Below are 27,766 nucleotides of genomic sequence, written 5' to 3'. Positions count from 1 at the left end.
CAGCAGGGGGCTCACGAAACTCGCAACGCGACCCCGGCAGAAAGACAGCGGTGTGTGGCACGACCTCAACACCTGTCTTCCTAACAGAACCCCGACTCCTCGCGGACTCTCGGATTCGAGACTGCGGGACTACGGGACTAGCGACGAAGCCCGCGCTGCCGATCCTCGGCCAACCGCCGGCGACCACGCAGGACCACCAGCAGGAGGGCGGGTATAAGACGCTTGACCGCCGCTACTGCGCAAGCGCACCCAACCAGAACCCGGCCTTCCCAGCGGCGGTGGCGCCCGCTCAAAAGCTCAACCCTACTGCCCGGGGATTGGTGTTCTGGCTGGAAATAGGAGGGGCCGCCGCCATATCCTTCAATGGAAGGGAGACAGGGGCGGGCTTAATGACGGAAAAAGCATGGCGTGGAGACACCTGAAAGTGAGTCCCGCGAGCGATGCCTGGGGCCGCGAGGGTGCTTCCGGACGGGACCAGGGCGGGCGAGGGGGGAACGGGGAGCCAGGCCGGGTGAGGCTTGGACCGAAGGCGGCTATGGGAGTGTGCCCACCCCCCCGGGACGTGTGCGTGTTTCCGGGGGCGCCTGCAAATACTCGTACGTGTGCATTTGCACGTGGACTCGGTCGGGCGTGTGCAGACAGCGCCTGCAGGTCTGGGAGGGTGCTGAGCTGAGTGACTGCGCCTGGGCCGTGTTTTTGAGCCTGGCACAGGGCTGCTTAGTGAACACATGACCTAGCGTTGTATGCAGGATCCAATTCGGAATGAATCTAGAATAGGACATGGCTCCCAAACCCTTTTAGGTTAAGTTTTGTTGTGGGGAGGCTCTATGTGAAGCGTTCTTAGTTGTATCCCCGTATGTAGTAGGTATCCAAATGTTTGTTGATTGGCATGAGGGGGTCGTAGAGTCTCCAAGGGAGACAAAGAATACCTTGAGTCTCTCTTTTACTTATTTATCAGACGGAGTCTCGCTCTGTCGCTCGGGCTGAAGTGTGATGGCGTGATCCCGGCCCACTGCAACCTCCGCCTCCCGGGTTCAAGCGATTCTCCTGCCTCAGCCTCCCAAGTAGCTGGGATTACAGGTGCGCGCTACCACGCCCTGTTAATTTTTTTTTTTTTTTTTTTTGAGACGGAGTTTCGCTCTTGTTACTCAGGCTGGAGTGCAATGGCGCGATCTCGGCTCACTGCAACCTCCGCCTCCTGGGTTCAGGCAATTCTCCTGCCTCAGCCTCCTGAGTAGCTGGGATTACAGGCACGCACCACCATGCCCAGCTAATTTCTTTGTATTTTTAGTAGAGACGGGGTTTCACCATGTTGACCAGGATGGTTTCGATCTCTCGCCCTCGTGATCCACCCGCCTCGGCCTCCCAAAGTGCTGGGATTATAGGCTTGAGCCACCGCGCCCGGCCAATTTTTGTATTTTCAGTAGAGACGGGGTTTCACCATGTTGGTCGCCAGGCCTGAGTCTTTTTAAAATAAATATATGAGGCCGGGCACAGTGGCTCACCCCTGAAACCCCAGCACTTTGGGCAGCCAGCCGAGGCAGGCGGACCATGAGATCAAGAGATCGAGACCATCCTGGCCAACTTGATGAAACCCCGTCTCCACTAAAAATACAAAAAAAAAAAAAAAAAAAAAAAAAAATTAGCTGGGCGTGGCGGCAGGCGCCTGTAGTCCCAGCTATTCGGGAGGGAGGGTGAATCATTTCAACCTGGGAGGCAGAGGTTGCAGTGAGCCGATATCGTGCCACTGCACTCCAGCCTGGCGACAGAGCAAGACACCGTCTCAAAAATAGAAAATTAAAAACAAATAAATATAGGGAGAGAGATGGGGTCTCACCGTGTTGCCCAGGCTGATCTAGAAGTGTTGGCCTCAAGGGATTTTCCCGCCTCAGCCTCCCCAAAGTGGTGGGATTACAGGCGTGGGCCACTGCACCCAGCCAATGAATCTACATCTCTTTAGCAGTTTGGAAAGATCCTTAAAAAACAAAGCTGATCGTGTCGTTTCCTGGCTTAGGGAACAAAACCCAAATCTTTATTTTGATCCAGACTGCTGCTCGTTTCTCCCGCCTTGTCTTAAGCCTTACTTTCCCTCACTCGCTGTTCCACACTTTTGCCCTTTCTCATTCTCTTCTGCTACTGTGAGAGCCTTTATGTTTTTTCCTCTCCCTACTGCCTTCTAGTTAACTATTTTTTAAAATAATTGAACCAGAGTAAGTTCAGAGAGACTCCCATCAACTCGTTTATCCCTTGAACATTAGCTTTAAGTTATTTCCTTAAGGAAGGCTTTCCTTACCTCTAAGATTGGGTTGAATTCTTTCCTTACCTTATACTTTTTATCCTTCATCACAGTTACCATAACTACATATTTGCATGATCATTGATTTCTGTCCATCTCTTCATAAGATCACATTCTCCACTAGGGCAGGGGCAACATCTATTTTGCCATTTTTGCTCATCAGTATTTGATGAATGTCTGGACTCGTGAATTTTCATTCAGCATCTGGCAGTGATAATTAAAGAAAAGCATTGTGAACCACTTTTGACAGAAGGAGCATAGCGTGGAGACACCTGAAAGTGAGTCCTGACTCACTGCATCCTGGACCTCCTGGGCTCAAGGGATCCACCCACTTCAGCCTCCCAAGTCGCTGAGATCACAGGTGCACCACCATGCCTGGCTAATTTTTTATATTTTGTAGAGACGGGGTCTCTTCATGTTGCCCAGGCTGGTCTCAGACTCCTGAGTTCAAGCAGTCCTCCCACTTCAGCCTCCCAAAGTGCTGGGATTACAAGCATGAGCCACCAAGTCCAGCTATGTACAGTTTAAAAAAGCCCGCATAATTAATACCCCAACTGGAATATAAAGGAGAAATTTTAAAAGTAGTTTATATTAATAATAAAATCACATGTACTTCAGTATGTAAATATTCTATATGATTCCCCTAGTGAGATATTTCTGTTTAAGCCTCTATTTAGAAATGTGAGTGCAGAGGGGCCTGACATCATCAAACACCCCAGCAAAGCACTGTACCATTCCCAATGAGATTTTCTGAAATGGTGAACAATTCTTGGGAATGTTCTGTGCAAAACTGGACAGTTGCCCCTCAATTTATAAGATACTTGTACTGTATGTGAAAACCATGTGGGGGCCGGGCATGGTGGCCCACGCCTGTAATCTCAGCACTTTGGGAGGCCAAGGCAGTACTGCTTGAGCCCTAGAGTCCAAGACCAGCCTGGGCAACATAGCAAGACTTCAAAAAATTGGCTGGGCTTGGTGGCATGTACCTGTGGTCCCAGTTATTTGGGGATGCTGAGGTGGGAGGATTGCTTGAAACCAGGAGGTCAAGGAAGACAGTTTGTGTTGATGTGGTAAAATGTAGTTTGGTTCAGATAATATGAACAGATAACTTTTCCTCACACAAATGTCAGTAGGACGTTCAGAAGTCACACAGGAAGTGGCGCAGTTCATGTCAGATAGTCTCAGGCTCAGAAGGATGTCTGACTTTATGGATTCCTGCCCACCACGTCTATTAGCATTTCCCTGTCACTGTAACCAGTAACGGTATCCACCACAATCCCCCTAGGGGATGGTACTGTCCCTCCTGAAACCTCTGGCCTTGAGTCCCAGGAAAGCCTTTAGGGCCGGAAAAGGGTATGCATGCAGAAGTGCAGATAGAGCCTCTGACTGTAGAGACTAGTGTCAGCAGAAGGCTAAGGGCGTCTGTTTCATGTGGCCTGCCATATGCCCTCTGTGTGCCTGGGTGTAATAGGGCTCAGGGAGGGTGTTGCAGCCTGGCCTGGGGGCCCCCCTAATAGGCTCTTTTTTTTTTTGCAGAAGCGGGCCCAGGATGCTGTGGTCATCCTAGGGGGTGGAGGGTTTCTCTTCGCCTCCTACCTGATGGCCACGGGGGATGAGCGTTTCTATGCTGAACACCTGATGCCGGCTCTGCAGGGCCTGCTGGACCCAGAGTCAGCCCACAGACTGGCCATTCGCTTCACCTCCCTGGGGCTCCTTCCACGGGCCAAGTTTCAAGACTCTGACATGCTGGTAGGTGTTCCGGGACCTCTGTGCATTAAATGCAAAGGTGAAGGCTGAAGTCTCCTAAACTTAGCTGGGACTGATCTTTTTGAAAACGAGAACCCCAAGTGGGCAGTGGAGATTTGGAATTCAGTCTGAGCATTATTATTTTATGTCATGTTGCGTACATGGGATGGTGTTAGGTGGTATTCCTGTGTGATCCTCCCAACTGCTCCGTGAGCTGGGTCCCGTTACCGTGCCCCGACAGGGATCAGGAAACGGAGGAACACAGTCGTAACAAAAGGTAACCCAAGTCACATAGCTAGCAGGTAGCAGAACCAGGATTCAAACCCCTGCGGGCTTCCTGCCTCTTGGCCGCTGTCCTGCCTTGCTGAAGTTCAGGTAGTTCAGTCCTCCCCTCGGCTACATGGGGAAGCTGCCAGAATCAATAAGCGCAGGTGCGAGGCAGGAGGGTCTAGTCTCAGCCTCTCCCTCACCCAGCTGCATGTCCAGCATACGGGCGCTCTCCACATGCTGATGTGGGCCGTGTTCTCGGCTTAGTGCGGCACACAGAATTGAAGAATCTCTGTCCTTGTGGAAGCTACATCCTCATGGAAGCCTCCGCAGTTTCCTTTTGAGAGGCTTCTTACCAAATGGAAGGACATCAGAAAGATCTGTGTGTGAAAACGCAAACAAGGAGCACTCAGAACTCTGGTGGGGAGGGTCACTGTTACAAACTAGAGGGGCCTTCACCGCGTTTCGCCTTCCTACCTTAAACTCCTTTTCATTTTCTGATTGTATGGTGTTGAGCAGATATGTCATTTTCCCTGACTCGCCGTGCTCACACACTAACAGGCACTGTAGGCTCAGAAAGAGCACTCCTTTAAGCCATCCTCACCCCAGACTGCTAGTTTGAGAGCCCTGGAACCAGTGAAAATGTGAGTGAATAATGAGTGGGATACAGAGATGGGGTGAATTTAGAAGGAAGTGCAGTGTGCTTGAGGGCGAAAGCTGTGTCTGTGTGAACACAGATGCCTGAACTATTGCCCTAAACACCGGGGTGTGGGCCCACTCTTACAGCAGCTCATTTAGAATGTGACTCAGACTTTTTAACTGGTAGCCAGGACTCTTGATGATTTCACCCCAACTTTCCTGGTTTAGCTCTCCATGCTTTGCCTCTGTCAGGCGTGTTAGAATCCCCTGGGGGTACATTTGGAATAGTCAGATGCCCTGGCCCGGTGCCAGGCCAGTTTCACCGCCACATCTGAGAGCGGGGCCTGGTCTAGTCCAGCCCCCAGTCTCCTCCCAGTCTCGAGGTGCCACGAACATTCTCACCTTCATTTGTTGTTATTCTTCCTTCTTGGAGCGTCTCTCTTAACCCCTTGCTTCCAGGATCCTTTGGTGCTCACCCTGGGAGGCCCTGGCTAGTCTCCTGAAAGGTCACGAAACCCGTCCGTCAGCTCTGCCCAGCTGAACACCTCACCTTCCTTCCTGTGGTTCCCCATGGGAGGCTGAGGCATGTGGCTGGGGCTTCTTACCGGCCTGGATGAAGAGGGACACAGCTGGAGCGGATGTTTATTAAGCTGATGAAAGGGTTTTGCTGCTTGACATGCCGTGGTTTCGGGGAAGCACTACCTAGGGCCTGACACCAGCGAGCTACTCTCTCCCATCAAGGCTAGTTGACAACAAGGTATGAACCTGAACCACAACTGGAAAAGACAGTGCTTGTCTTCTGTTCATTCAACACACAGTAGAAACACCTTTCTTCCCCCAGGCTTGCTAATAATAAATCCTCTTGGCTTTCAAACTCTGTCAGGCGTCACAGTCCCCTGGAGAGCTGGCACTGTTAAAAATGGGCTCCCCCAGTGCTCCATTCCCCTGCTAAGGATTTTGACCTTGGGGGTGGACCCTGAGATCTGAGGTTTCACAAGCTTCCCAGGTTGTTCTGATGTAGCCATGCCAGGAAGCACACTTTGAGACACGCCGGGGTAGCCTTGTGTGCCTCTCACTTTGTCTCCATCTTCCCAGGAAGTGAGAGTTCTGGGCCATAAATTCCGAAATCCAGTAGGAATTGCTGCAGGATTTGACAAGCATGGAGAAGCCGTGGACGGACTTTATAAGATGGGCTTTGGTTTTGTTGAGATAGGAAGTGTGACTCCAAAACCTCAGGAAGGAAACCCCAGACCCAGAGTCTTCCGCCTCCCTGAGGACCAAGCTGTCATTAACAGGTAGGTGAGTGGCCCAGAGTTCACGGAGGATGCCCTCTTTCCAGCCGGGCTTTCAGAGATGTAAGATCTGCGTCTGTTGTTTTCTGTCATAGAATGTGGACGTTCTTCTGTCATTTGGAATGTTCAGGAACCCTGCTGAGCGTCTACTATGTGCCCCGGGCATCTGTCTTGAAAAGCGGGCTTTGTTATGTCCATTTAACAGTTGTGTATGTGGAGGCTCATGGAGCCAAATAACTCAGCTTCAGTCACGGAGACTGTAAGCAGAGAGCTTGGGCATGGCCTGGGCTTAGTGGACTTTAGAGTCTCTGCTCTGCCCATGTTGTTTCTCCAATGCTCTTACTCCACACTGTGCAAGAGAAATGTAATATGAGCCTGTATGTGATTTAAAGTATTCTAGTGACCACATTAAAACAGTAAACAGAAATAAGTGAAATTAATACTTAATTACTTAAAATTACAATTTAGTTATATTTAGTATGTTACAAGTATTTAAAAAACATACATTTAAAACAACATCAAAGTTATTAATGGGCTATTTTTACCTTCTTTTGCTTGTCCCAAGTCTGCAAGAGCCAGTGTGTACTTTCCTGTCAGCACTTCTCCCTTTGGACCAGCTGCATTCCCAGCTGCCAGTAGCCGCACGTGGCCAGCAGGCTTGTATTGGACAGCGTGGCCCCAGCCTTGAGCAAACAGGAGAAAGTGATATTCAACATGCACAGCTGCTCTTAGTAGGAGAGATCCTTCTAGACTGTAGAAAGCCCCTCCCTTTGTCATCCCTGGGCAATTTTTACTACAGCAAACCCAAAAAGTGAAGGAGTACCTACTTTTTGGAAGAGGATTTTGAAGAGCTTCCTTGGGGAGATTTTGAAGGGCATCTTTGGGGCCGCTGGTAGCCTCCTGGGAGACAGACCTGTAGGATGTTTACTTGGCTGTGCTTCCTGCTTTATTGTGCTTGTTTCAGGGAAATTCTCTAGCATTAGAGATCAAGTTATTGATCTTTCTGCTGCATTGCAGGTGGAGATCAGTATCTTCAGAATTGGCCAGGCAAAATGTATTTGCATATCATTCAGCTGCTACTGCAGGTGCTGGGATGATGGTACTTGGTGAATCCTGTAGGTGAGCCAGGAGTGTGAGATCATGTTCCGAGCACTGTGTGTGCAGCCTGCTGGCTGTGCGGCACATGGCGGGTGTGCAGTAAACAGTTGCTGAATGAATGGGTGAATTTATGAAGTCATCAAATATGTGTGCCACTGTATCTGTTATTATAGATGCTTTTGGCGTTAACAAAGTGGCTTAAATAACAGGCATTTGATATTATTTTCTTCTCATAACAGGTGTGATGGGCAGATCCTGGGTTGGTTGAGCCCCAGGGCAACGCTAAGACTCTGGTCCAACTTCTCTGGGCCTTCCCTTTTAGCTTGTCAGAGAGTGACCTCAGCTGCAAGTTTTTTTTTTTTTTTTTTTTTTTTCTTTTTTTGAGATGGAGTCTCGTTCTTTTGCCAGGCTGGAGTGCATTGGCAGGATCTCAGCTCACTCATCTGTCTCCCAGATTCGAGCAATTCCCCTGCCTCAGCCTGCTGAGTAGCTGGGACTACAGGTGCGTGCCACCACACCTGGCTAATTTTTTTTTAGTAGAGATGGGGTTTCACCATGGTCAGGATGGTCTCGGTCTCCTGACCTCATGATCTGCCTGCCTTGGCCTCCCAAAGTGCTGGGATTACAGGTGTGAGCCACCATGCCCAGCCAAGTATGTTCTTATACAGACGCCCAAGAGCAGAAGGGAAGAGCAGAGGGCTGCTCTCAGAGGCTCCCAGTAGGCCTCACTAGTGTCTCCGTGTCCACATCTGGGCACACAGTTGTGCTTCACTTGCCAGCAAGGCTGGGAAAGGAGTCATTAGCATTTTTACCCTGTATCAGTGAAGGTGGGCTTTACTGACTAGAAGGAAGAGGAAGGGGACTGGCTACTGGGTCAACACGCATGGTGGGGCTGGGGACACAGGGATGAGAGATGAGGCCCCTGCCTTCGGGGAGTGTCTAGTGACAGTGACAGAGGAATGAGAGGGATATGAGATGTTGCTCACCCTCAAGAAGATCGTAACCTAATACGAGACCTTGAGCATATATGTATGCATCTATCCTGAGCCAGGAGAGAGGTAGGAAGGCCGGGGGATGAGGGGTCCTTTGTAGCTGGGAGCTCTGTGCAGGAGGAGAGGGAGCGTTTGCTCTTAGCTAGGAAGAGATGTGATTTTCACAGGCAGAAAGCATAGGGAGATGGAGGTGGCTGCAGGGGCCTTCTCAGGAGGCTGTTGGGGAGCCCCGCAGCAGGTGGCAAGTGCATGTGCAGTTCTCAGTGGCTGGGTAAGGAGTGGCAATCCAGCAGGTCTGGGGCAGCTGCTGCTGAGCCTGGGCTGTTTCCAATGCCAGTTGGCTGAGCGTTTGCAAATTTTAATCTTTCCTTGGGTATTGGATTGTGTTCTGGCAAGTTCTCTAGGAGCCCCAGGGGTGTTTAGACCCTGGAAGTGTAGAACTGACTGTGATTTTTTTCTCTTGTGTTTAAAAGTCTTAAGTATGCAGGAAGTGGCCATGGAGCGGTCTCTCTAAATCCTCTGCCCTTTCACTGTGCCCCTCCCAACGGCTTGTTCTCCGCAGGTATGGATTTAACAGTCACGGGCTTTCAGTGGTAGAACACAGGTTACGGGCCAGACAGCAGAAGCAGGCCAAGCTCACAGAAGGTAAAGTGGGGCTGCGTCAGCGGGCCTTATTGATTAGGAGGAAACATGGGAGAAACACTGGGAACATTTCTAGTGAAATAAACATGATTGAGCAATATAGCAAAAACCACTAAGGAACTCGGTGGTTACCTGAGCTCAATACCAAAAACCACTAGGGAACCACCAAAATGCCTTCTAGAGGGATCTTCCTGGTCCGACACAGCCTCCAAGAGTTTAACTGGATTTCACAATTTAGCAAATACTCGCTTTGCTTCCGCCTCCTTATGTAACCTGTTACCCTAACTAGGGAGGCCTGAAAGCAAACGAAGCAAAGCGGCTGGGCTGCGATCTCACTGGCAGTGACGGCATGAGCAGGACTTGAGCGTCATCTTCCTCTGGTCCCCTCTGGCTTCCCCCTTTTTTTTTTGTCTGTTGTGTAAATATTGTTCATTAATTATAGAAGACTTAGTAAATACAGAGAAATGTAAAGACAGAAAGTTCCAAGAAACAGATACTCCTCCCTACTCAAGGATAACTAATATTAGCCTTTGGGAAAATATTCTTCATGACTTGTTTTGGAAACAGTGCTCATCTTTGGCTCAGTGTGGTGGCTCACACCTGTGATCTCAATACTTTGGGTGGCCAAGGTGGGAGGATCACTTGAGCTCAGGAGTTTAAAACCAGCCTGGGCAACATGGTGAGATCCCATTTCGCTAAGAAAAACAAAAACAAAAACAGCATACATTCTGGAAGGTGCCTTCAGCCACACGGGTGTTCTCTGTGGCCTCTGCCTCCTCTCTCTCCGGATGTACTTAGTGGTCGTAGCCCTGTGTTGCCCCGACCCTAATGCCCCTGGTATGCTCTGGAACTGTGTGGGGCTGTGGCTCAGTAGTGACTGTTTTCTTACTTGGGTCCCTCTGAAACTCCTTCCAGGGTGTCTTGGTCCCAGATAGTGCTGGTAGCAGGATGAAGAAACCGCACGGGATTCATTTCAGGAAGTGAGGTGGCAAGGGCACTGAGCAGTGTCGGATTTGGGGAACAGGAAGTGATCTTTTGGGAACCCCTGGCTCGGGTGGAACCCTGCTACACTGCAGAGCCGCCCACGTGGGGAGCTTTGGAGGTCACCACAGGACCTGCATGGTTTGTGATGCTCACCTGCCTTCGTGCTTGCTTTTTTTTCGCGGTGTCTGCAGTGCTGTGTCCTGGCTTCATCCCCTGTTCTTTCCCACCCAGTCCTCCCGGTCAGCAGATGAAGCACAGCTGCAGCAGTGCTCTGCGTGGATGTGTCTGCCAGCAGCGTAGGGGCCTTGATGACAGCTTCTTGTTAGCACCATGCCAAGGAACATGCGTTGATAAAAGCTTTGGTGCCCTTTGGGGACAGAGTAATCCTGCAATTTCTGTCTAACTCCCAAACCTTGTCAGTTTGGGCAGATGACTTCTAATCCATTAGCTACATGGAAGTGATAGTCTCCTTCAAGCCAGTTTACTTTCGTGGAAAAGAATTCAAGCTTACAAATGGTCTTGGCTTGATGGGAAGCTTGGAGACCTTATGATAACCATTTTCTCTAATTGAATTTTTTTTTTTTTTTTCTTGAGACAGAGTCTGGCTCTGTTGCACAGGCTGGAGTGCAGTGACGTGATTTCAGCTCACTGCAACCTCCGCCTCCCAGGTTCAAGCAATTCTCCTTTCTCAGCCTCTGGAGTAGCTGGGATTATAGGGGCCTGCCACCATACCCAACTAATTTTCATATTTTTAGTAGAGACAGGATTTCACCTTGTTGGCCAGTCTGGTCTTGAACTCGTGACCTCAAGTGATCGCCTGCCTCAGCCTCCCAAAGTGCTGGGATTACAGGCATGAGCCACTGTGCCTGGCTTCTGGGCTCTGATCCCTTCCTCCAGTCCCCACCCTGGAAGGTAGCTACACTAATCTCATTTACTTTCTAGCTGAGATGAGAGGGTGTGCTGGGGCGTGAGAAGGTGGTTAGCAGTACAGCAGATGTTTGATCCTCTCTGGCCTGGGAACACATTTGTGTTCCTGTGAGCTACTTGTTCTAGGTCTTTCCCCAACCTTCAGATGGAAAAAAACAGCCTGTACCATTGACGTACCACTCCCTGTGCAGATATGAGAGTATCTTAGGAGAAATCAAGTACAGACAACCCTTTGCTTTTACACATAATGTGTTTCTCAAAATGTGTTTTTCTGGAAGTCCAAAATGCAAGTCCATTGATAGTGAGTCCTGTGGACTTTTCAGTGAGCTGACCTTGTGGCTTACATGCAAACTGAGACCCTCCTGAGAGTAAAAAGGGGCAGATGTTAAAAATGATGCCCAGGCTAGGGGAGTGATCAGGCTGTCCTGGGAGCACAGAAGATACGGAGTTCCCTCAGTTGTCACATGAGGGAGAATCCCTTTTCTCAGAGAAGTAAAAGAAGTTAGAAACAATTACACCTCCACATTTTAGACATGATAATTGAAAATATTTGGCCGGGTGCGGTGGCTCACACCAGTAATTCCAACACTCTGGGAGGCTGAGACAGGCACATCACTTGAGGTCAGGGGTTTGAGACCAGCCTGGCCAACATGGTGAAACTCCATCTCTACTAAAAATACAAAAATAAGGCCGGGTGCCGGGGCTCATGCCTGTAATCCCAGCACTTTGGGAGGCGAAGCAGGTGGATCATGATGTCAGATCGAGACCATCCTGGCCAACATGGTGAAGCCCTGTCTCTACTAAAAATAAAAAAATTAGCTGGGTGTGGTGGCGCACACCTGTGATCCCAGCTACTTGGGAGGCTGAGGCAGGAGAATTGCTTGAACTCGGGAGGCGGAGGTTGCAGTGACCCAGGATCATGCCACAGCATTCCAATCTGGGCAATAGAGTGAGGAGGCTCCATTTCAAAAAAAAAAAAAAAAAAAAAAAAAATTCCAGTATATATATATTTTTGAGACAGCGCCTGGCTCTGCTGCTCAGGCTGGAGTGCAGTGGAGTGATCACAGTTCACTGCAGCCTCAATCCTACTTCAGCATCCGGAGTAGCTGGGACTACAGGAGTGCATCACTGCACCGGCTGATTTTTTAATTGTAGACGGGGTTTCGCCATGTTGCCCAGACTGGTCTTGAATTCCTGGGCTCGAGCAATCCTCCTACCTTGGCCACCCAAAGTGCTGTGATTACAGGCGTGAGCCACCATGCCCGGCCTGGTTTTCAGTATTGTATACATACTCTTTCATTTTTTTTTCTTCGCAACTGCACATCCAGTCAGCTAAGCCAAGACCAACAAGCATCCCTTGAGGTGAGCGTCTCCGGCCTGACGTCCTACTGAGTTCTGTCTGTTCTCAGTTTTATTCAATTTATGAGGCCTATCTTCTGTACCATAAGTATTTGCATTTATTTGTCCATTTTCCATGAAAATTTTAAAAATAAATTTTTAAATTTTTATTAATTAATTAATTAATTAATTTAATGTAGCAAGACATCGTGGTAGCTGCCCAGACTTTGCCAGACAGCCAGCAAGTGGTTTTTGGTAGGCAGGCCCAGGCCAGTGGAGCACCTGTCAGCCGGTGTGGGGCAGGTCAGGTTTGGGGGCAATTCCCACACAGCTGTCCACGGGTGGTTTGGTCAAGGACAGCCTCAGAAGGTGGCACAGGAAATGACGTGCGGGGCGCAGACCTGACCAGCGGTGTTTGCAGATGGACTGCCGCTGGGGGTCAACCTGGGGAAGAACAAGACCTCAGCGGACGCCGCGGCAGACTACGCAGAAGGGGTGCGCGTGCTGGGTCCACTGGCCGACTACCTGGTGGTGAATGTGTCCAGCCCCAACACTACCGGGCTGCGGAGCCTTCAGGGAAAGGCCCAGCTGCGCCGCCTGCTGACCAAGGTGGGCAACTGCACCTCTTCTCCAGGCCCGGTCCCACCAGCCTGTCCCACCTGCTACCCTTCATTCTCTAGGGCAGTTTCAGCATCGCCCTCAGAAGCTATCCTTAGCACCTGGACCAGTAAGACCCCTGGCTATGCCTTCCCGGAGCTCCCTCTGATCCCCTGTCATGACAAATGATTATACACGATGGTGACAAATTATGTGTCCCTGCTGCTGCTGAGAGCAGAGACCATGTCTCTCTCATTTGTCTCTCTGACCCTAGCACCCAGAGCTCTGACTGAACCGAAGGACTTCATCACCTAGTACTTGTGGTAATATTTCCTGGTTATGTTTTAGGAATAAAAGTCTAAAAGAGGCTGGGCACAGGGGCTCATGCCTGTAATCCCAGCCCCATGGGAGGCCGAGGCAGGTGGATTACTTACAGCCCAGAAGTTTGAGACCAGTCTGGGCAACCTGGCAAAACCCTATCTTACAAAAAATACAGAAATTAGCTGGGCATGGTGGCACACACCTGTAGTCCCAGGACACTCTGGAGGCTGAAGTGGAAGGATTGCCTGAGCTCAGGGAGGTGCAGGCTACAGTGAGCCGTGATAATGCTACTACACTCCAGCATGGGTGGCAGAGTGAGACCTTGTCTCAAAAAACGTCTGAAAAACCCTTAAGCTATTAGCCAATGCCCATGGGGATCCCTTGGCCTAAAAAAATGGAATCAAATCCATCTTGATGGTGCAGCTCACATGTCTGAGGGCTAGGTTTCCTGAAAAGGAGATTTGTTCCTGCTTTAGTCTGATCACTTTTGTGGAAACCCTGACCTGCGTTGTAGGTCACGGCTGTGCTGTGGGTCTGCAGGGTCCCTAGCTCTGGCTGTGTGTCACCCTAGGTGCTGCAGGAGAGGGATGCCTTGCAGGGAGTGCACAGGCCGGCAGTGCTGGTGAAGATTGCTCCTGACCTCACCACCCAGGACAAGGAGGACATTGCCAGTGTGGTCAAAGAGGTTCGAGTGGGGGTCTGGGGCCAGGGTGTACCCCACAGTGGTCTGCAGAGGCCATTTGGCCAGCTGGGCTAGCCCAGAACAGCAGCCTTTGTGATTTCCTCTCCTTGATATTGAAGGCTGGGTTGGTGCCTGTCATGGCGTAACTCACCCTGTAGTCAAAAGCGAACACTGGAATAAATGCTTGAAGGAGTCTTCTTCTCATGCCTTTTCCTGTCTCTCCTCATCTCCATCCAGCAAGGTTAAGGCTTGAGCTTGGTTGGGTCCTTGGCCAGTCTCAGATGGGACTGGAAATTCCTTATCTCACTCCTCTTGCCAGCCTGTCTGAACAGCAGGTCTCTGTGGCATAGGTGAGTAGTGGAAACTGATTGAGCCCGGTCGTCATGGGTTCAAATCCTGGTTCCACCACTTACTACCTGGGGGCCTCAGACAAGACACTGTAATTAGGTTGTTGTAAGAACTGGACCCTGTCCTAGCGGAATGTTACGGGTGGTCAGCGTGGTCACGTTATGGCTCATTTTACTTGTTGAGGAAAAGATGAGTAGTGGGGTCTGGTGTAGCTCTTGCTTTGGGGGCTGTAAGTGTAGCCCAGCTGCTGCTTTTGACCTCCAGAGAAGCGCCTCTGAGTCCTGCAGTGCCATGACTCGGCTTTTTCTCTGTCTTGCACTGCAGTTGGGCATCGATGGGCTAATTGTCACAAACACCACTGTGAGTCGCCCTGCTGGCCTCCAGGGTGCCCTGCGCTCTGAAACAGGAGGGCTGAGTGGGAAGCCCCTCCGGGATTTATCAACTCAGACCATTCGGGAGATGTACGCACTCACCCAAGGCAAGGCTTCCGGTGTCTGTCTTCAGATCTGCATGTGGTTTGGGCTCTTGGGTTGTGATGGGAATCATAATTCCCTAATCTGCTGTGATTGTGGGGGCCTGGGGGACTGGGGGGCTGAAGCCACATTCTTCTTTATGGTGTTGCCGTGTGCTTTTCTATAGGCCGAGTTCCCATAATTGGGGTTGGTGGTGTGAGCAGCGGGCAGGACGCGCTGGAGAAGATCCGGGCAGGGGCCTCCCTGGTGCAGCTGTACACGGCCCTCACCTTCTGGGGGCCACCCGTGGTGGGAAGAATCAAGCGGGAACTGGAGGCCCTTCTGAAGTGAGTGAAGCCATGTGTGGCTTGAAACAGAAGTTAGGCAGCGGTTAATTCAGATTCACTTTCTTGTTCATTCAAAAAGGAGTTGAGGGGTACACTCTGAAGTGGGGAGAAATTATTCTGGTTACTCTTTTGATGAAGGACAAACAGTTCCAAGCAGAACTGAGGATTAACCTCCAAGGCAATGGTGTTTCTAAAGCGGAGTTGTCCATTTGCTCGAGGCAGAGGAGCCTGAGGAATCCTAGCAGCATTCCCATTAATTAAGCAACACTGGCTCAATGCTGGGAGCTGTCAATGCTTAAAAGCAATTTCCTTCCTGCTCTGTTCCTACCTTGGTGGAACTATCCCTAGGTCCCTGGGTGAAGAGTATAGAGAAAACGAATGAAGACGTGCCTGGGTGGGATGATGCGTTTATGGGTGAACATGGGCTTCCTGTAAGAGCAGGGCCCATCCTTCACTGTTTGCTCTTTCCAGAGAGCAGGGCTTTGGCAGAGTCACAGATGCCATTGGAGCAGATCATCGGAGGTGAGGATGGCATCTGTCGGGAAACCTGATCTGGAATCTTCCCAAGGACTCAGGCAAGCCTCTGTGGCTGGATCGTGAGAGGAGGGACTCTGTCTTGAGCCATGTCCCCAAGCCGTGGCATGGCTGCACCGTAAAAGCCAATCGGGGTCACCGGGCTCAACTGCGGGCTTTCTTCAGTCCTGTGGTCAGACCATCAACTGCATTTGTGATTCTTTGTGGAGTCAAACCCTAGGATCCGTCAGTATTGCAAGGACATTGAATATTAGGGGAAAAAAGTCATGGAAAAAATAAAGCCATTTAGAACCTGGATTTAAACCCTAGCCCTTTCTGCTTTGCCTGTACAGGCCTTGCCCAGATGCTGTAGGGCCTTCCAGGATCTTCCACCTGCATCTGCAGTGGGCTTCCCAGGAACCTGTGTTTCATTTGATCTTTATTTATTTAATATTTTAAACTTAAAAAAAAAAAAAAATTCAAACATAAGGGTGGGGTGGGGTGGCTCATGCCTGTAATCCCAGCACTTTGAAGGGCCAAGGCAGGCATATCACCTGAGGTCAGGAGTTTGAGACCAGCCTGGCCAACATGGCAAAGCCCTGTCTGTACCAAAAATACAAAAATTAGCCAGGCATGGTGGCAGTCACTTTTAATCCCAACTACTCAGGAGGCTGAAGCAGGAGAATCCCTTGAACCCATGAGGCGGAGGTTGCAGTGAGCTGAGATCGCACCACTGCACTCCCGCTTGGGTGACAGAGCGAGACTCCGTCACACACACACACAAAACCAAAACAAAAAATGTTTTCCCATTTCTCCCCCTCCCACTCTCTATAACCTGGATAAAATATTCATGTGTATTATGTATTTATTATTGCTGAGTCATTGTGCCTTACCCTGAAGTGCTTCAGTCTGTTTCTCCTAAGCATTCCTGACATTAGGTTTTTGATGAGAAAACTGGCCTGAATTCTTCACCAGCAATTCAAACAGTACCGCACTCTTGAAGTGTAAACCTTCCTGTCCCTCCTCACGCCACTCTGCAGACATGCCTTCTGCTTGGTATTTATCTTCCGGACTTTTTCCCCTGCACAAAAATGTTCATTTTCTACATACACACTCAGATATCATGTGGCTGTGTGTATTTTTGGAATACCTATTTATGGATGGAATGCACACTGTTTTCTGTATAGTTATTTTACGTTTTCACACAAATGGCTTCATCCCTCAAATACGATTCTGCGTCAACTTTCTTCATCTTCACATGTGCGCCAGTTCACACTGGGCCTCAGTCCCCTGTTGGTGATCACATTGCTGACTTCTGGCATTGTCCTATCACTGTTGGTGCCTCAGTGAACACCATGTGAATGTGCCTTCATTCGGGCAACAGTGCAGAGCAGAGTCCAAGAGGTGTCACAGCTGAGCTGAGGGGTTGGTGTGTTTCACATTCTGATAGATAGAGTCAAGCTGCCCCCATCAGGTTTTCAAGCTGCCCCTTTACCATTGTGGAGACAGCAACAGAGGGGACATCCTAGCTCCTCCGGCTTTGCCTGTTCAAAGCTACCCTCTGAGGCCTGAAGAAAGGAGCTGCTGGGAAGGTGTCTCCCGTCCACTGAACACTGACTGTGGGCCGGATGCTGCGCCAAGGGCTTGACATGTCTGCTTTACAGATGAGGAGATGGGGGCAGAGAGGCGGCTGATAGTCCAGTCCCCGTGTGTGGAGGCTGCTTGGCTGGGCTCGAGCCTGGTGGGGTGGTCACAGCGCATGTTGTGCCGAATGGGCCAAGCCTGGGCTGCTGTCAAAGCCAGCTCATTGCCTTCTGCTTCTCCATATTTGTTCCTTACTCCAGGAAGAGCAGTGCCCTGAAGGAGAGAAAGGAATGCGCAGAAGGAGAAGAAAAAGGAGCTGCGTGCTGGCCAGTCCCCTGTGGGTCGCTTTCCTCACCTGCTTGGGCTCCAACATGCCACATGGGGTACTTGTCCACATACTCTGGACACCCTTCTTGTTCTGTCTGGGCTTCGATGCTCTCTTTGAGCCACCTGCTCTCCCTTCCCCATGTTACAGGCATCTACCTACTCTGTCCCACTTAATAGCTTCAGGACTGAACGATTTCGGAAAGGGGAGGGAAGGGGTGGAGGAGAAGGGGGAGGAGTAGGCCCTTGGTAGGTTCTCCATGGGAGACTGACATTCTGTCTCAGCACGGCTGGAACAGGCTGCTTGACCACCAGAGTAAGGAGCTGTCTTGCATTCAGGGGCCATATGGTGTAAGGATACCTATTTTTCTTCCCTCCCCTCCCCTCCATCCCTCCCCTTCTTTCCCCTCCCCTCCCCCTTCTCTTCCTTTGACAGAGTCTCACTGTCACCCAGGCTGGAGGATAGTGGTGCAATCTCGGCTCACTGCAAACTCCATGTCCTGGGTTCAAACAATTCTCCTGCCTCAGCCTCCTGAGTAGCTGGGATTACTGGTGCCCGCCACCATGCCTGGCTAATTTTTATATTTTTAGCAGAGACGGGGTTTCATCATGTTGGCCAGGCTGGTCTCGAACTCCTGACCTCAGGCAATCTGCCTGCCTTGGCCTCCCAAAGAGATAGGATTACAGGTGTGAGCCAACACGCCCGGCCCGAGGATACCTATTTTTCTTAATGCTGGAAGCCACATTCCGACCCAGAGCAGCTGTCAGTGCTGGGGGACCTGGGAGATTGGTGAGGCCTGCGTCTTCTTTTGGGACCGAGGATGGTAGAAGAGTGCGCAGAATTCCAAATGCTATTTACGTTACTCACGTTTGTGTTTTCTGTGGAGTGCATAATTGTCTTTGGTTGCCAATTTCATATCAGTTAAATAAAAGCCCTAGGTTAATCCTATTCTGTGACTTACTCTTTTCACATGTCATCATAATGATATACTTCAATATTCATCCCTCAGATTGGCCCTGCTCTAACAGCCCTTTCCACAGCATAAATGCTTCATTCAGCATTTGCTTATGGGTAAACACAAAGGATATTTTCAGTTTTTCACATCAGACAGTGCTTCAGTGCTCAGGGTTTATGTATCTTTGTAGTCTTACATATCTTCGTGGTAGAATAGATTCCCAGAAGTGGTATTGCTTGGGCAAAGGTTATACACACTGAACATGTTGATAGTTATTGCCAAATTGCCATGAAAGAGGGCTGTCCAACTTTGTAAGGGAGGCCCCTTTCCCCTTATGTTGTTCCACATGGGAATTTCAACTTCACCGGTCTGGAATAAGCTGTTCTTTCTTCTCAACTTTTCAACTAGGAATAGCTTGCATGATGGCTCTCCCTTGGTTTAAAAAAAGAAAAAGAAAAAAAATAAAGAAATGGAGGGTTTAGCAAGTTACTTTGGGCTGCAGCCAGAGTGACTGCCACGTGCATCTCTCTTTTTCTCTCCTCTGTCTCCTACAATGGGCTCAGCTCTGTATCAGAAATGGCTGAGGTTCCTACATGCAGCAGCTTTCTTCAAGGGGGCAGGTACGTCGGGTCATATATACTCTGTGTTTTGAAAGAATTCATTTCCCCACTGACTTTCTGATAGGCTGCTTCTGGGTCAAGTTCTGTAGCCAATACTTTTTAATCTGGTTATCCATGAAGACCCCACTTGGAAAAGATCCAGTCAGAATGGCAGTCTCCAGGACAAGTGGGGAACAATTTGCTCACTTCCATCTTGGAGGCCGAGGGTGTAGCTTGGCTAGCTCAGTAGCTTCTTGGTGGTGCTTACTCAGTGTCCCTGGGTAGGAAAATCAGGTTTGCAGGACACGGAGGGTTGACTCGGCTCTGCTCTCAGCAGCAGATGGGAGTCACAGGCTCCATCTGGAAGAGGACCCTGCTCTTGCACTCCAGCTGGCCAATGTTGGCCAGCCTTTAATAAGAGAAAGCCAGCCGGGCGTGGTGGCTTATGCCTGTAATCTCAGCACTTTGGGAGGCTGTGGCGGGCACGTCATGAGGTCAAGAGATCAAGACCATCCTGGCCAACATTGTGAAACCCCGTTTCTACTAAAAATACAGAAATTAGCTGGGTGTGGTGGTGCGTGCCTATAGTTCCACCTATTTGGGAGGCTAAGGCAGGATAATTGCTTGAACCTGGGAGGCAGAGGCTTCAGTGAGCCGAGATTGTGCCACTGCACTCTAGCCTGGTGACAAAGTGAGACTCAGTCTCAAAAAACAACAACAACAGCAACAATAACAACAAAAAATAAATAAAACATAAATAAACAAAAATAAGAGAAGGCAGAAATCTGCATGTTTTGTGAATCATCTTCAGTGTTTTTTTTTTTTTTTTTTGAGACGGAGTTTCGCCCTTGTTACCCAGGCTGGAGGGCAATGGCCCGATCTCGGCTCACTGCAACCTCCGCCTCCTGGGGTCAGGCAATTCTCCTGCCTCAGCCTCCTGAGTAGCTGGGATTACAGGCACGTGCCACCATGCCCAGCTAATTTTTTGCACTTTTAGTAGAGATGGGGTTTCACCATGTTGACCAGGATGGTCTCGATCTCTCGACCTCGTGATCCACCCGCCTCGGCCTCCCAAAGTGCTGGGATTACAGGCTTGAGCCACCGCGCCCGGCCATCTTCAGTTTTTAAGACATGACCTGATATCGTGCCAGTCCATTAAACCTGGTTTGTCTGCCATATGTGAATTAGGGCTTCTAATTTAGGTCCATACTGTTAACAAAAGACTATGAGATTTATGGAGGCAAAAGCGAGAGATCGGGGAGACACAGCCTTTGGTGTAAAATGAAAGTGTGCTCTGAGAACATGTCAGAGAGTAGGACATTATAAAGGCAAAAACCCACAGAAAAGGAGTAAGGAACAGTCTTACAGTGTCTTTGTCACCTACTCTAGAGTGCAATGGCATAATCACAGCTCACTGCAGCCTTGACCTCTTGAGCTCAGAGTCCTCCCACCTCAGCCTCTCAAGTGTGCACATACTTGGCTATTAAAAAAATTTTTTTGTAGACATGGATTCTCACTATGTTGTCCAGACCGGTCTCAAACTCCTGAGCTCGAGTGGTCCTCCCGCTTCAGCCTCCAAAAGTGCTGTGATTACAGGTGTGAGCCATTGTGCCTGGCCAGGAGCAGTCTTGACTGGATGACTTTTAAGCCCCAAATCACCAGTCTCTTAATTGGCTGGTTCCAGGTTGTCGGTCAGTTGGTACCTGGTGGTCAGGTGGGGAATTTCCAGGTACAGTTGTTTTCAGGCACTGTTCTTTGACTTGGTCACAAAAAACAGACTTTGCAACACTTTCCAAGGACACAGTGTTACCACTACCCTCATCCTGCCATGACCTCTTGGTTCTGCTTTTAACTCTTGGGTCTCAGGGAGTCCATCTTGTCTGTCCACTGGGGGTATAATTCGTCATTTCTCTTTGGTAGAAACTTGCTGTAGGCAGCACTGATGACCAGTATACGCTCTATCACATATTGCTGCCCGTGTGGTGTGGCTACCTGCCCTGGGTCCATCTAGTCCCGTGGTGGTGGGACTCATGTGGCTAAGAAGCTTATGACAGCTGAACAACTTCGGCCATGCAGAGTCTAAAGCGGGCGGGGAGACCCCTGTTAGATCTTTATTATTATTATTTTTTGAGACTGAGTGTCACTCTTGTTGCACAGGCTGGAGCACAATGGCGTGATCTCGGCTCACTACAACCTCTGCCTCCCAGGTTCAAGCTATTCTCCTGCCTCAGCCTCCAGAGTAGCTGGGACGACAGACACCTGCCACCATGCCAGGCTAATTATTTTATTTTTAGTAGAGATAGGGTTTCAACATGTTGGCCAGGCTGGGCTCCGACTCCTGACCTTAGGTGAGCCACCACGCCTAGCCACCTATTAAATCTTTATCAGTGCCTCTTACTGATGTTCAGTTATATTGGTTAAGGCTATGGATAAGACCCAGAAGTGGGATATGATCAAAATCTGGGTTGGAAAACTGGTAAGACATGCTAAAGCAGACAAGAACAATTTTCAAGAAGAGCTAGGTGTTTAGTCCTATTATGCAAAAGACACAAGATAATACCTCTGGACAACAAAAAAAAACATAGTCATGGTTAAAGATGCAGTTGACAAGGAAATTTGGTTATTTCTGTGGCATACAACAATTTAACATAACTATAATGATGACTGATAACATATACCAAGATGTACCAAAATTTAGGAATATCATACTATTTTGGAACATGTCAATAATTTTTACAAATATAACTCAAAGCAAGTTAAACATTATTATTTTTTTTATTTGACGATGCTTCCTATATGGTTTTTAAACATACTAAACAAAACAAGCCCAATATGTCTCTCTTGGACTTCCAGGAGTTCCCCTTTTTTTTGAGACAGAGTCTTGCTTTGTTGCCCAGGCTGGAGTGCAGTGGCGTGATCTCAGCTTGCCGCAACCTCCACCTCCCAGGTGCAAGTGATTCTCCTGCCTCAGCCTCCCGAGTAGCTGGGACTACAGGCACATGCCACTACGCCTGGCTAATTTTTAAAAATTTTTAATTTTTAGTAGAAACATGGTTTCACCTTGTTAGCCAGGATGGTCTTGATATCCTGACCTCATGATTCACCTGCCTCAGCCTCCCAAAGTGCTGGGATTACAGGTGTGAGCCACCATGTCCGGCCTACACCCAGCTAAGCTTTTGTATTTTAGTAGAGATGGGGTTTCACTATGTTGGCCAGGCTGGTCTTGAGCACCTGACCTCGTGATCCACCTGCCTCGGCCTCCCAAAGCCCTGGGATTACAGGTGTGAGCCACTGTGCCCAGCCTACAGGAGTTCCTCTTATGTCTAACTTAGTTCAGGTCAAAAAAGACTTGATTTTATAATTTGAAATTTAATTTTGGGAAGTCTGTCAAATAGTGAAGGTTTAAAACATTTGATCAAAATAGGATCACAGGTCATGATGAAATAAAATAAAAATGACAAAAGATTTCAGAGTCATAAAGCATAAGAAATTTTCCTGAGGAAACATGGAATGGACTCTGTTTCCTAGGCCAATTCCCTAAGAGGTATAGAAAATTCTTTTATGATTTTTTTTTTCATTAAAGAGCAAATCAGTGCTCTGAGAAAACCACTGGTCCAACACAGGGGCCCAGACTCTGTCCTTGTATCAGTGTTCTTTTGATATTAGTGTTCAATTTTTGGAAAAATATATAAATTTCTTTTAATTTTAGCCAATTTGATCATACATGAAGTTTCTTTCACAGCTTAATCTTCTACAAACCATCTATAACTTGTTTAAATCTTCAGTTTTGTTCTATACTTTTCCTTTTTTTTTGGCATTCGACCTTAGGTCAAAAATTCACTTTTCTGCCGGGTGTGGTGGCTCACGCCTGTAATCCCAGCACTTGGGAAGGCTGAGGTGGGCAGACCACCTGAGGTCAGGAATTCAAGACCAGTCTGACCAACATGGAGAAACCCTGTCTCTACTAAAAAATCTGAGTGTGGTGGTGCATGCCTGTAATCCCAGCTACTTGGGAGGCTGAGGCAGGAGAATCACTTGAACCCAGGAGGCGGAGGTTGCAATGAGCCAAGATCGTGTCATTGCACTCCAGCCTGGGCAACAAGAGCGAAACTCCATCTCAAAAAAAAAAATTTACTTTTCTTTCTCTCGTCATTAGTCCTTTTTCATGTAAAAGAACAAAATTATGCTTTTTAAAAAATAAAAAACATTTTACTTTCTTTATACACTCTCTATATAGAATTGTTTCTCTTATATCTATTTTATTTTATTTTATTTAGAGTCTCGCTCTGTCATCCAGGCTGGAGTGCAGTGGCGCCATCTTTGCTCACTGCAACCTCCGCCTCCCAGGGTCAAGCAATTCTCCTGCCTCAGACTCCCGAGTAGCTGGGACTACAAGCACGTGCCACCATGCCTGGCTCATTTACAGTAGGGACGGGGTTTAACCATGTTGGCCAGGCTAGTCTTGAACTCTTGACCTCTTGATCCACCCACCTTGGCCTCCCAAAGTCCTGGGATTACAGGCACATCTAGTAGTTTTAATTATATATATTAACTATAATTTTAATTCTTAGTAGCCCTAATTTCTAGTGGAAAACTTAGGAAGTAAGTGCTTCTGAATTACTTTATATCAATATTTGTAGATGAAAACCACTTCGTAAGTTTTTAGAAAGATATGTTTCCTCAATTTATTAACAGATCTATTGTTTTCTAAACATACGACTTAGACATTCTATGATTACCTATGATTTAACATAGCATGATTTTAAGATTTTAAATTAATAATTTGAAATGATGACACAGGTACTCTTCCTAATGTTTTTTTCAGTTGTCTTGGGTCTCAAGTGCCCACGTGGTACCCAAGGACAGCTATGAAGGGCAGACCCTGTTGGCGTCCCAAATTTACATACCAGATATAGAGCTCAGGACAGGACAGAGTTGTGAAGATAATGCCTGGAGAATCCAACCCATCCCAGCATAGAAATGTTAGGAATAAAAAGTTCCTCTTCAAAAGGTTTAATTGTGTAATGTTCTTAACCTTTGTTCAAAAGCCCAACCTCCTTGTACTCTCTTATTTCCAGCCTGCAAACCACCCTCCTACTCTAGTTATGCTGACACGCCCAGACATGTCTAGACATGTCTCGTACTATAACAGACACACCAGTCCCACCCCCTCCTTCTCTTACAAATTGCGTGCTAACCATATTTAGAAAAGTTTAAGTCTTAGCCAACTGAGACTGGCTTAGTTTGTGTGGTCCACCCTAGCCAAGAGGGGAAGGACACAGGGTCAGGAGCTGCGTGCGTTAGGGATAAAAACCCCATCTCTTCTTTGTTGTGCTCTTGTGAGCGTGACTGATGTAGGCAGCACCCTTCTGCAGAAGTAAATTACCTTGCTGAGAAAACTTTTTGCCTAAGTGAGAGTTCTTCTTTGCAGCACCAAGCATTTGTTTCTAACAGCAAGGAGGCAAAGCTGGGCCAGGGAGGATGGGGCCATATTGGGCTTGGTTTTGACTTACAGTTGGTGGTCAAGGAACTGAGGACATGTCCCCAGATCCCACCATGGCCAGCCTGTCCAGACTCTAGAATCCAGATGCTCAAAACTGAAAAGAGGCTGACAGTAAGATATGTGCAAGGCTTTGGGGAGCCCAACAGCCAGCCTTCACAGCTTTAAATAAGCAACAGGTTTCTGACCTTAAAACATTGACAGAAACCATCTAAACCCGTCTAATCAATACATTCAGGCAAGAAGTCTCAGTCAAATTTAATACTGATAATTCTGAAGACATTTAATTTTATTTTGCCAACAATTTAAACTAGTTTTATTTACAGAGCTTACTAGAGTCACATAAGCTAAAAGGCATTCGAGTTAGTTTCTATTTTTCTGATAGCATATTTTGATTTAAGTGCTTAATTTTTTATTAAGCCAACTAATTAGGGCTCTTTCATATATTTTGGTAGTGAACTATCACATACACATGACACATCTAGACATTCAGCCAGAAGAAATTTTAAGCTTTACAAGATTCTTCATTTGTCAGTTTCCTTTCTTTCTTTCTTTTTTTTTTTTTTTTTGAGACGGAGTTTCACTCTTGTTACCCAGGCTGGAGTGCAATGGCGCGATCTCGGCTCACTGCAACCTCCGCCTCCTGGGTTCAGGCGATTCTCCTGCCTCAGCCTCCTGAGTAGCTGGGATTACAGGCACACGCCACCATGCCCAGCTAATGTTTTGTATTTTTAGTAGAGACAGGGTTTCACCATGTTAACCAGGATGGTCTCGATTTCTTGACCTTGTGATCTACCCGCCTCAGCCTCCCAAAGTGCTGGGATTACAGGCTTGAGCCACTGTGCCTGGCTGTCAGTTTTCAAATAGTTTTTCTCCTCCCTGCAGACGGACTATCAAGCTGTAAGCAATTGTTAGCTAGGCAACCTGAAATTTGTACTTTGAAAGACATGACTAATTTGGTAAAAATTTACGTTTCAAAGACACAGAACTTGGATCTAAACACCATTACCTGCCACGACACAAAAGGGTTAGGTAAAGGCCCAGTCAAGACAAGCTTTCCAGGAAAAGTATCTTAAACAAATGTAAGGTTTGTTATGTAAACTAAAGTTTCTAGTGGTTTAAGTGTGGGGATACAGAGGGTCCTTACAAATGGAGATTTCTTTCATAGATGTAAATTTCTTTTACAAATAATTTCAAAATAGCCAGCGAAATACCAGAAAGTCTTTTGGAAACCAATCTAGTTAGACTGGTCTTTTTAAATTAGGTTGTTTCTTGATCAGATTATTGACTTTAGGGCAGAGCCCTTTAACAGGGTAAAGGCAGCCTTTTCCATGCTTGGACTTAGCAAGTCAATTTTTTACCTGAGGGCCTATCTTTTTAAACACCTTAGCTAGCTTGTTTTTCTTTTGAACCAAAGGTACCTCTTCAAGTAGTTCACCAAAAGCAATAGTCCTTAACCAAGGTTATGACTTGGCTAGTCAAAGATGAACCAGGCATCTCCAAGAGGTGCAAAACAGTCCTCACAAGATCTAGAAATACTGCGAGTCAGCTCAAAGATAAAAAGTCTTTTTAGCCACAAATGGAACACAACCTACAATTCTAACTAGCCATATTTTCTAGGCTCTCAGCTTCTCAGCTGAGCACCTATGCATAAAGGCCCAAAGGCCCCATATGCCCCATAGAAGGAAGAAGACGGGAAATCAAATCATGTTTTTGCTTTAATTTTGTCAAGAGAATTTCTAAAGCTAGCCATGTCACTATCAGTGTCCATGGAAGGAAAAAGGATCAATAACAAATGGGTACCCAAAAAAGGTCAAGAGTCAAACAAATAATTTAAAACAAATGGGATTGTTTCCCTGACTTGGAATTGAACCTGGGCTACGGCAACAAAAGCACAGAATCTCAGCCACTAGACCAGGTGTCCCCAAACTTTTTACACAGGGGGCCAGTTCACTGTCCCTCAGACCGTTGGAGGGCCGCCACATACGGTGCTCCTCTCACTGACCACCTGTGAAAGAGATGCCCCTTCCTGAAGTGCGGCGGGGGGCCGGATAAATGGCCTTGGGGGGGTCCGCATGCAGCCTGCGGGCCGTAGTTTGGGGACGCCTGCACTAGACCATAGGGTGGAGTGCTTTTTGTAAAATCTACAGGGGATCAAAAGCAGGCAGTTTGAGTATAAAAATTATTTTAACTGTTAAATAAAGTGAGCTCCAAGTTTCTCTTCAAAGAATCAGTGTGTCCGTATATTCAGCTCTCTTATTCTTTGTTTTCCATTTTAAAGTTTAAATTCCTGGCTCTCTTCACCCCCTTGCCTCTAGTTTCAGTAAACAACTTTCCCACCAGTTCTAATCAGTAGTTCACATCTGTTCCCCTGGTCACCTGCTCTGACCTGGGTCACCTTTAGTTAACTGTTCTGTAACCGTCTTTCCCACCAAACTGCTCACCCCGCCACTCTGGCTCATAGGCCTGCTCCCTTTAAATAGCCAATTGGAATTAGCTTAGATGGTGCAGTCCAACCCTAGCCAACAGGGGAATGACACAGCAGTAGGGACTTCCTGCGTCAGGGATAAGAACCCCTTCCCCTCCCCTGTTCTTGTGTGTGTGCTCGTGATTGCTCCATCCATGAGACACACACTTCTATAGAAGTAAATTGCCTTGCTGAGAAAAATTATATTTGAGAGCTATTACTTTTACAGCACTGAAAATTTACATATAGCATTAACTTTGTTTTAGGTCATGTTTTTACTCTTTAATTTCGTCAAGAGAATTTCTAAGGCTAGCCATGAAACGATTAAGTGTCTTTACAGTTTAACTTAATCTTTTCATAAATAAAATGAAGGCATTTGTTTTGAATGCGAGATCTCTAAGATACTTTTAAAATTTAGGAGGCTAATTTAAAGGATCTGTCAGCTGGCCATTGACATTTAGAATTTTCAGTGGTGTATGCATTTCAATAATAGCACACTCCAATTGCCTCTTTATGGTAAGTCCAGGATGTAATTTTCCAGATAGAAAGTTGTTTTTTTTTTTCCGAGTTAAGAAACAGGTGTTTCCTGGAAAGGGTGTAGAAGAGGCAATGCCAAATATCTCCCCATGCAAAAAAGTTCACTCCCAGGAATAGGCTAAGTTGACAAAAGACTCTAGCTGCCACAGATAGTTAAGGATGATGGTGTTTGTGCATACACTGCCTCCAGCAACCTACAAGTTTGTGGGGGGGTCACTAGTCACAGATCTGTTAATCTATGACACCAGGAAGACTCTCCTGAATTGAACTTTCCCAGGAGTAACCTAGCAACAAGGGCTGAGACAACAAAAGCCCCAT

General features: G+C 47.8%; 1 protein-coding gene across 4 annotated transcripts; it reads left to right on the top strand.

The window, feature by feature from the left end:
- The first annotated feature begins 66 nt into the window (after window positions 1-66).
- On the top strand, window positions 67-27,766 carry DHODH (dihydroorotate dehydrogenase (quinone)). 4 transcript variants are annotated; one of them, XM_074405693.1, is made up of 9 exons: window positions 67-424; window positions 3,833-4,045; window positions 6,044-6,243; window positions 8,893-8,975; window positions 12,643-12,830; window positions 13,711-13,824; window positions 14,494-14,647; window positions 14,809-14,968; window positions 17,326-27,766. In XM_074405693.1, the coding sequence occupies exons 1-9, from the start codon at window positions 404-406 to the stop codon at window positions 17,564-17,566; spliced, it is 1,374 nt and encodes a 457-aa protein (XP_074261794.1). In that variant the 5' UTR covers window positions 67-403; the 3' UTR covers window positions 17,567-27,766. The 4 variants fall into 4 exon arrangements, with proteins under 4 accessions (XP_074261794.1, XP_003940004.1, XP_074261799.1 ...); XM_003939955.4 differs by lacking the exon at window positions 17,326-27,766 and adding an exon at window positions 15,440-17,319 and having other exon boundaries at window positions 75-424; XM_074405698.1 differs by lacking the exon at window positions 67-424 and adding an exon at window positions 1,894-2,574.

This window comes from Saimiri boliviensis, chromosome 1 (assembly GCF_048565385.1).
Source record: "Saimiri boliviensis isolate mSaiBol1 chromosome 1, mSaiBol1.pri, whole genome shotgun sequence".
Taxonomy (NCBI): Eukaryota; Metazoa; Chordata; class Mammalia; order Primates; family Cebidae; genus Saimiri; species Saimiri boliviensis.
Note: the sequence above shows the minus strand (reverse complement) of the source record. Positions and strands in the feature narration are given on the sequence as shown.

What these genes read in the sequence shown, in the direction of transcription:
- DHODH (XM_074405693.1), top strand. Translation starts at nt 404, where the DNA reads ATGGCGTGGAGACACCTGAAA. An exon ending in GATGTACGCACTCACCCAAG is followed by an intron (nt 14,648 to 14,808) that starts GCAAGGCTTCCG and finishes GCTTTTCTATAG; the next exon opens with GCCGAGTTCCCATAATTGGG. An exon ending in GAACTGGAGGCCCTTCTGAA is followed by an intron (nt 14,969 to 17,325) that starts GTGAGTGAAGCC and finishes TCCTTACTCCAG; the next exon opens with GAAGAGCAGTGCCCTGAAGG.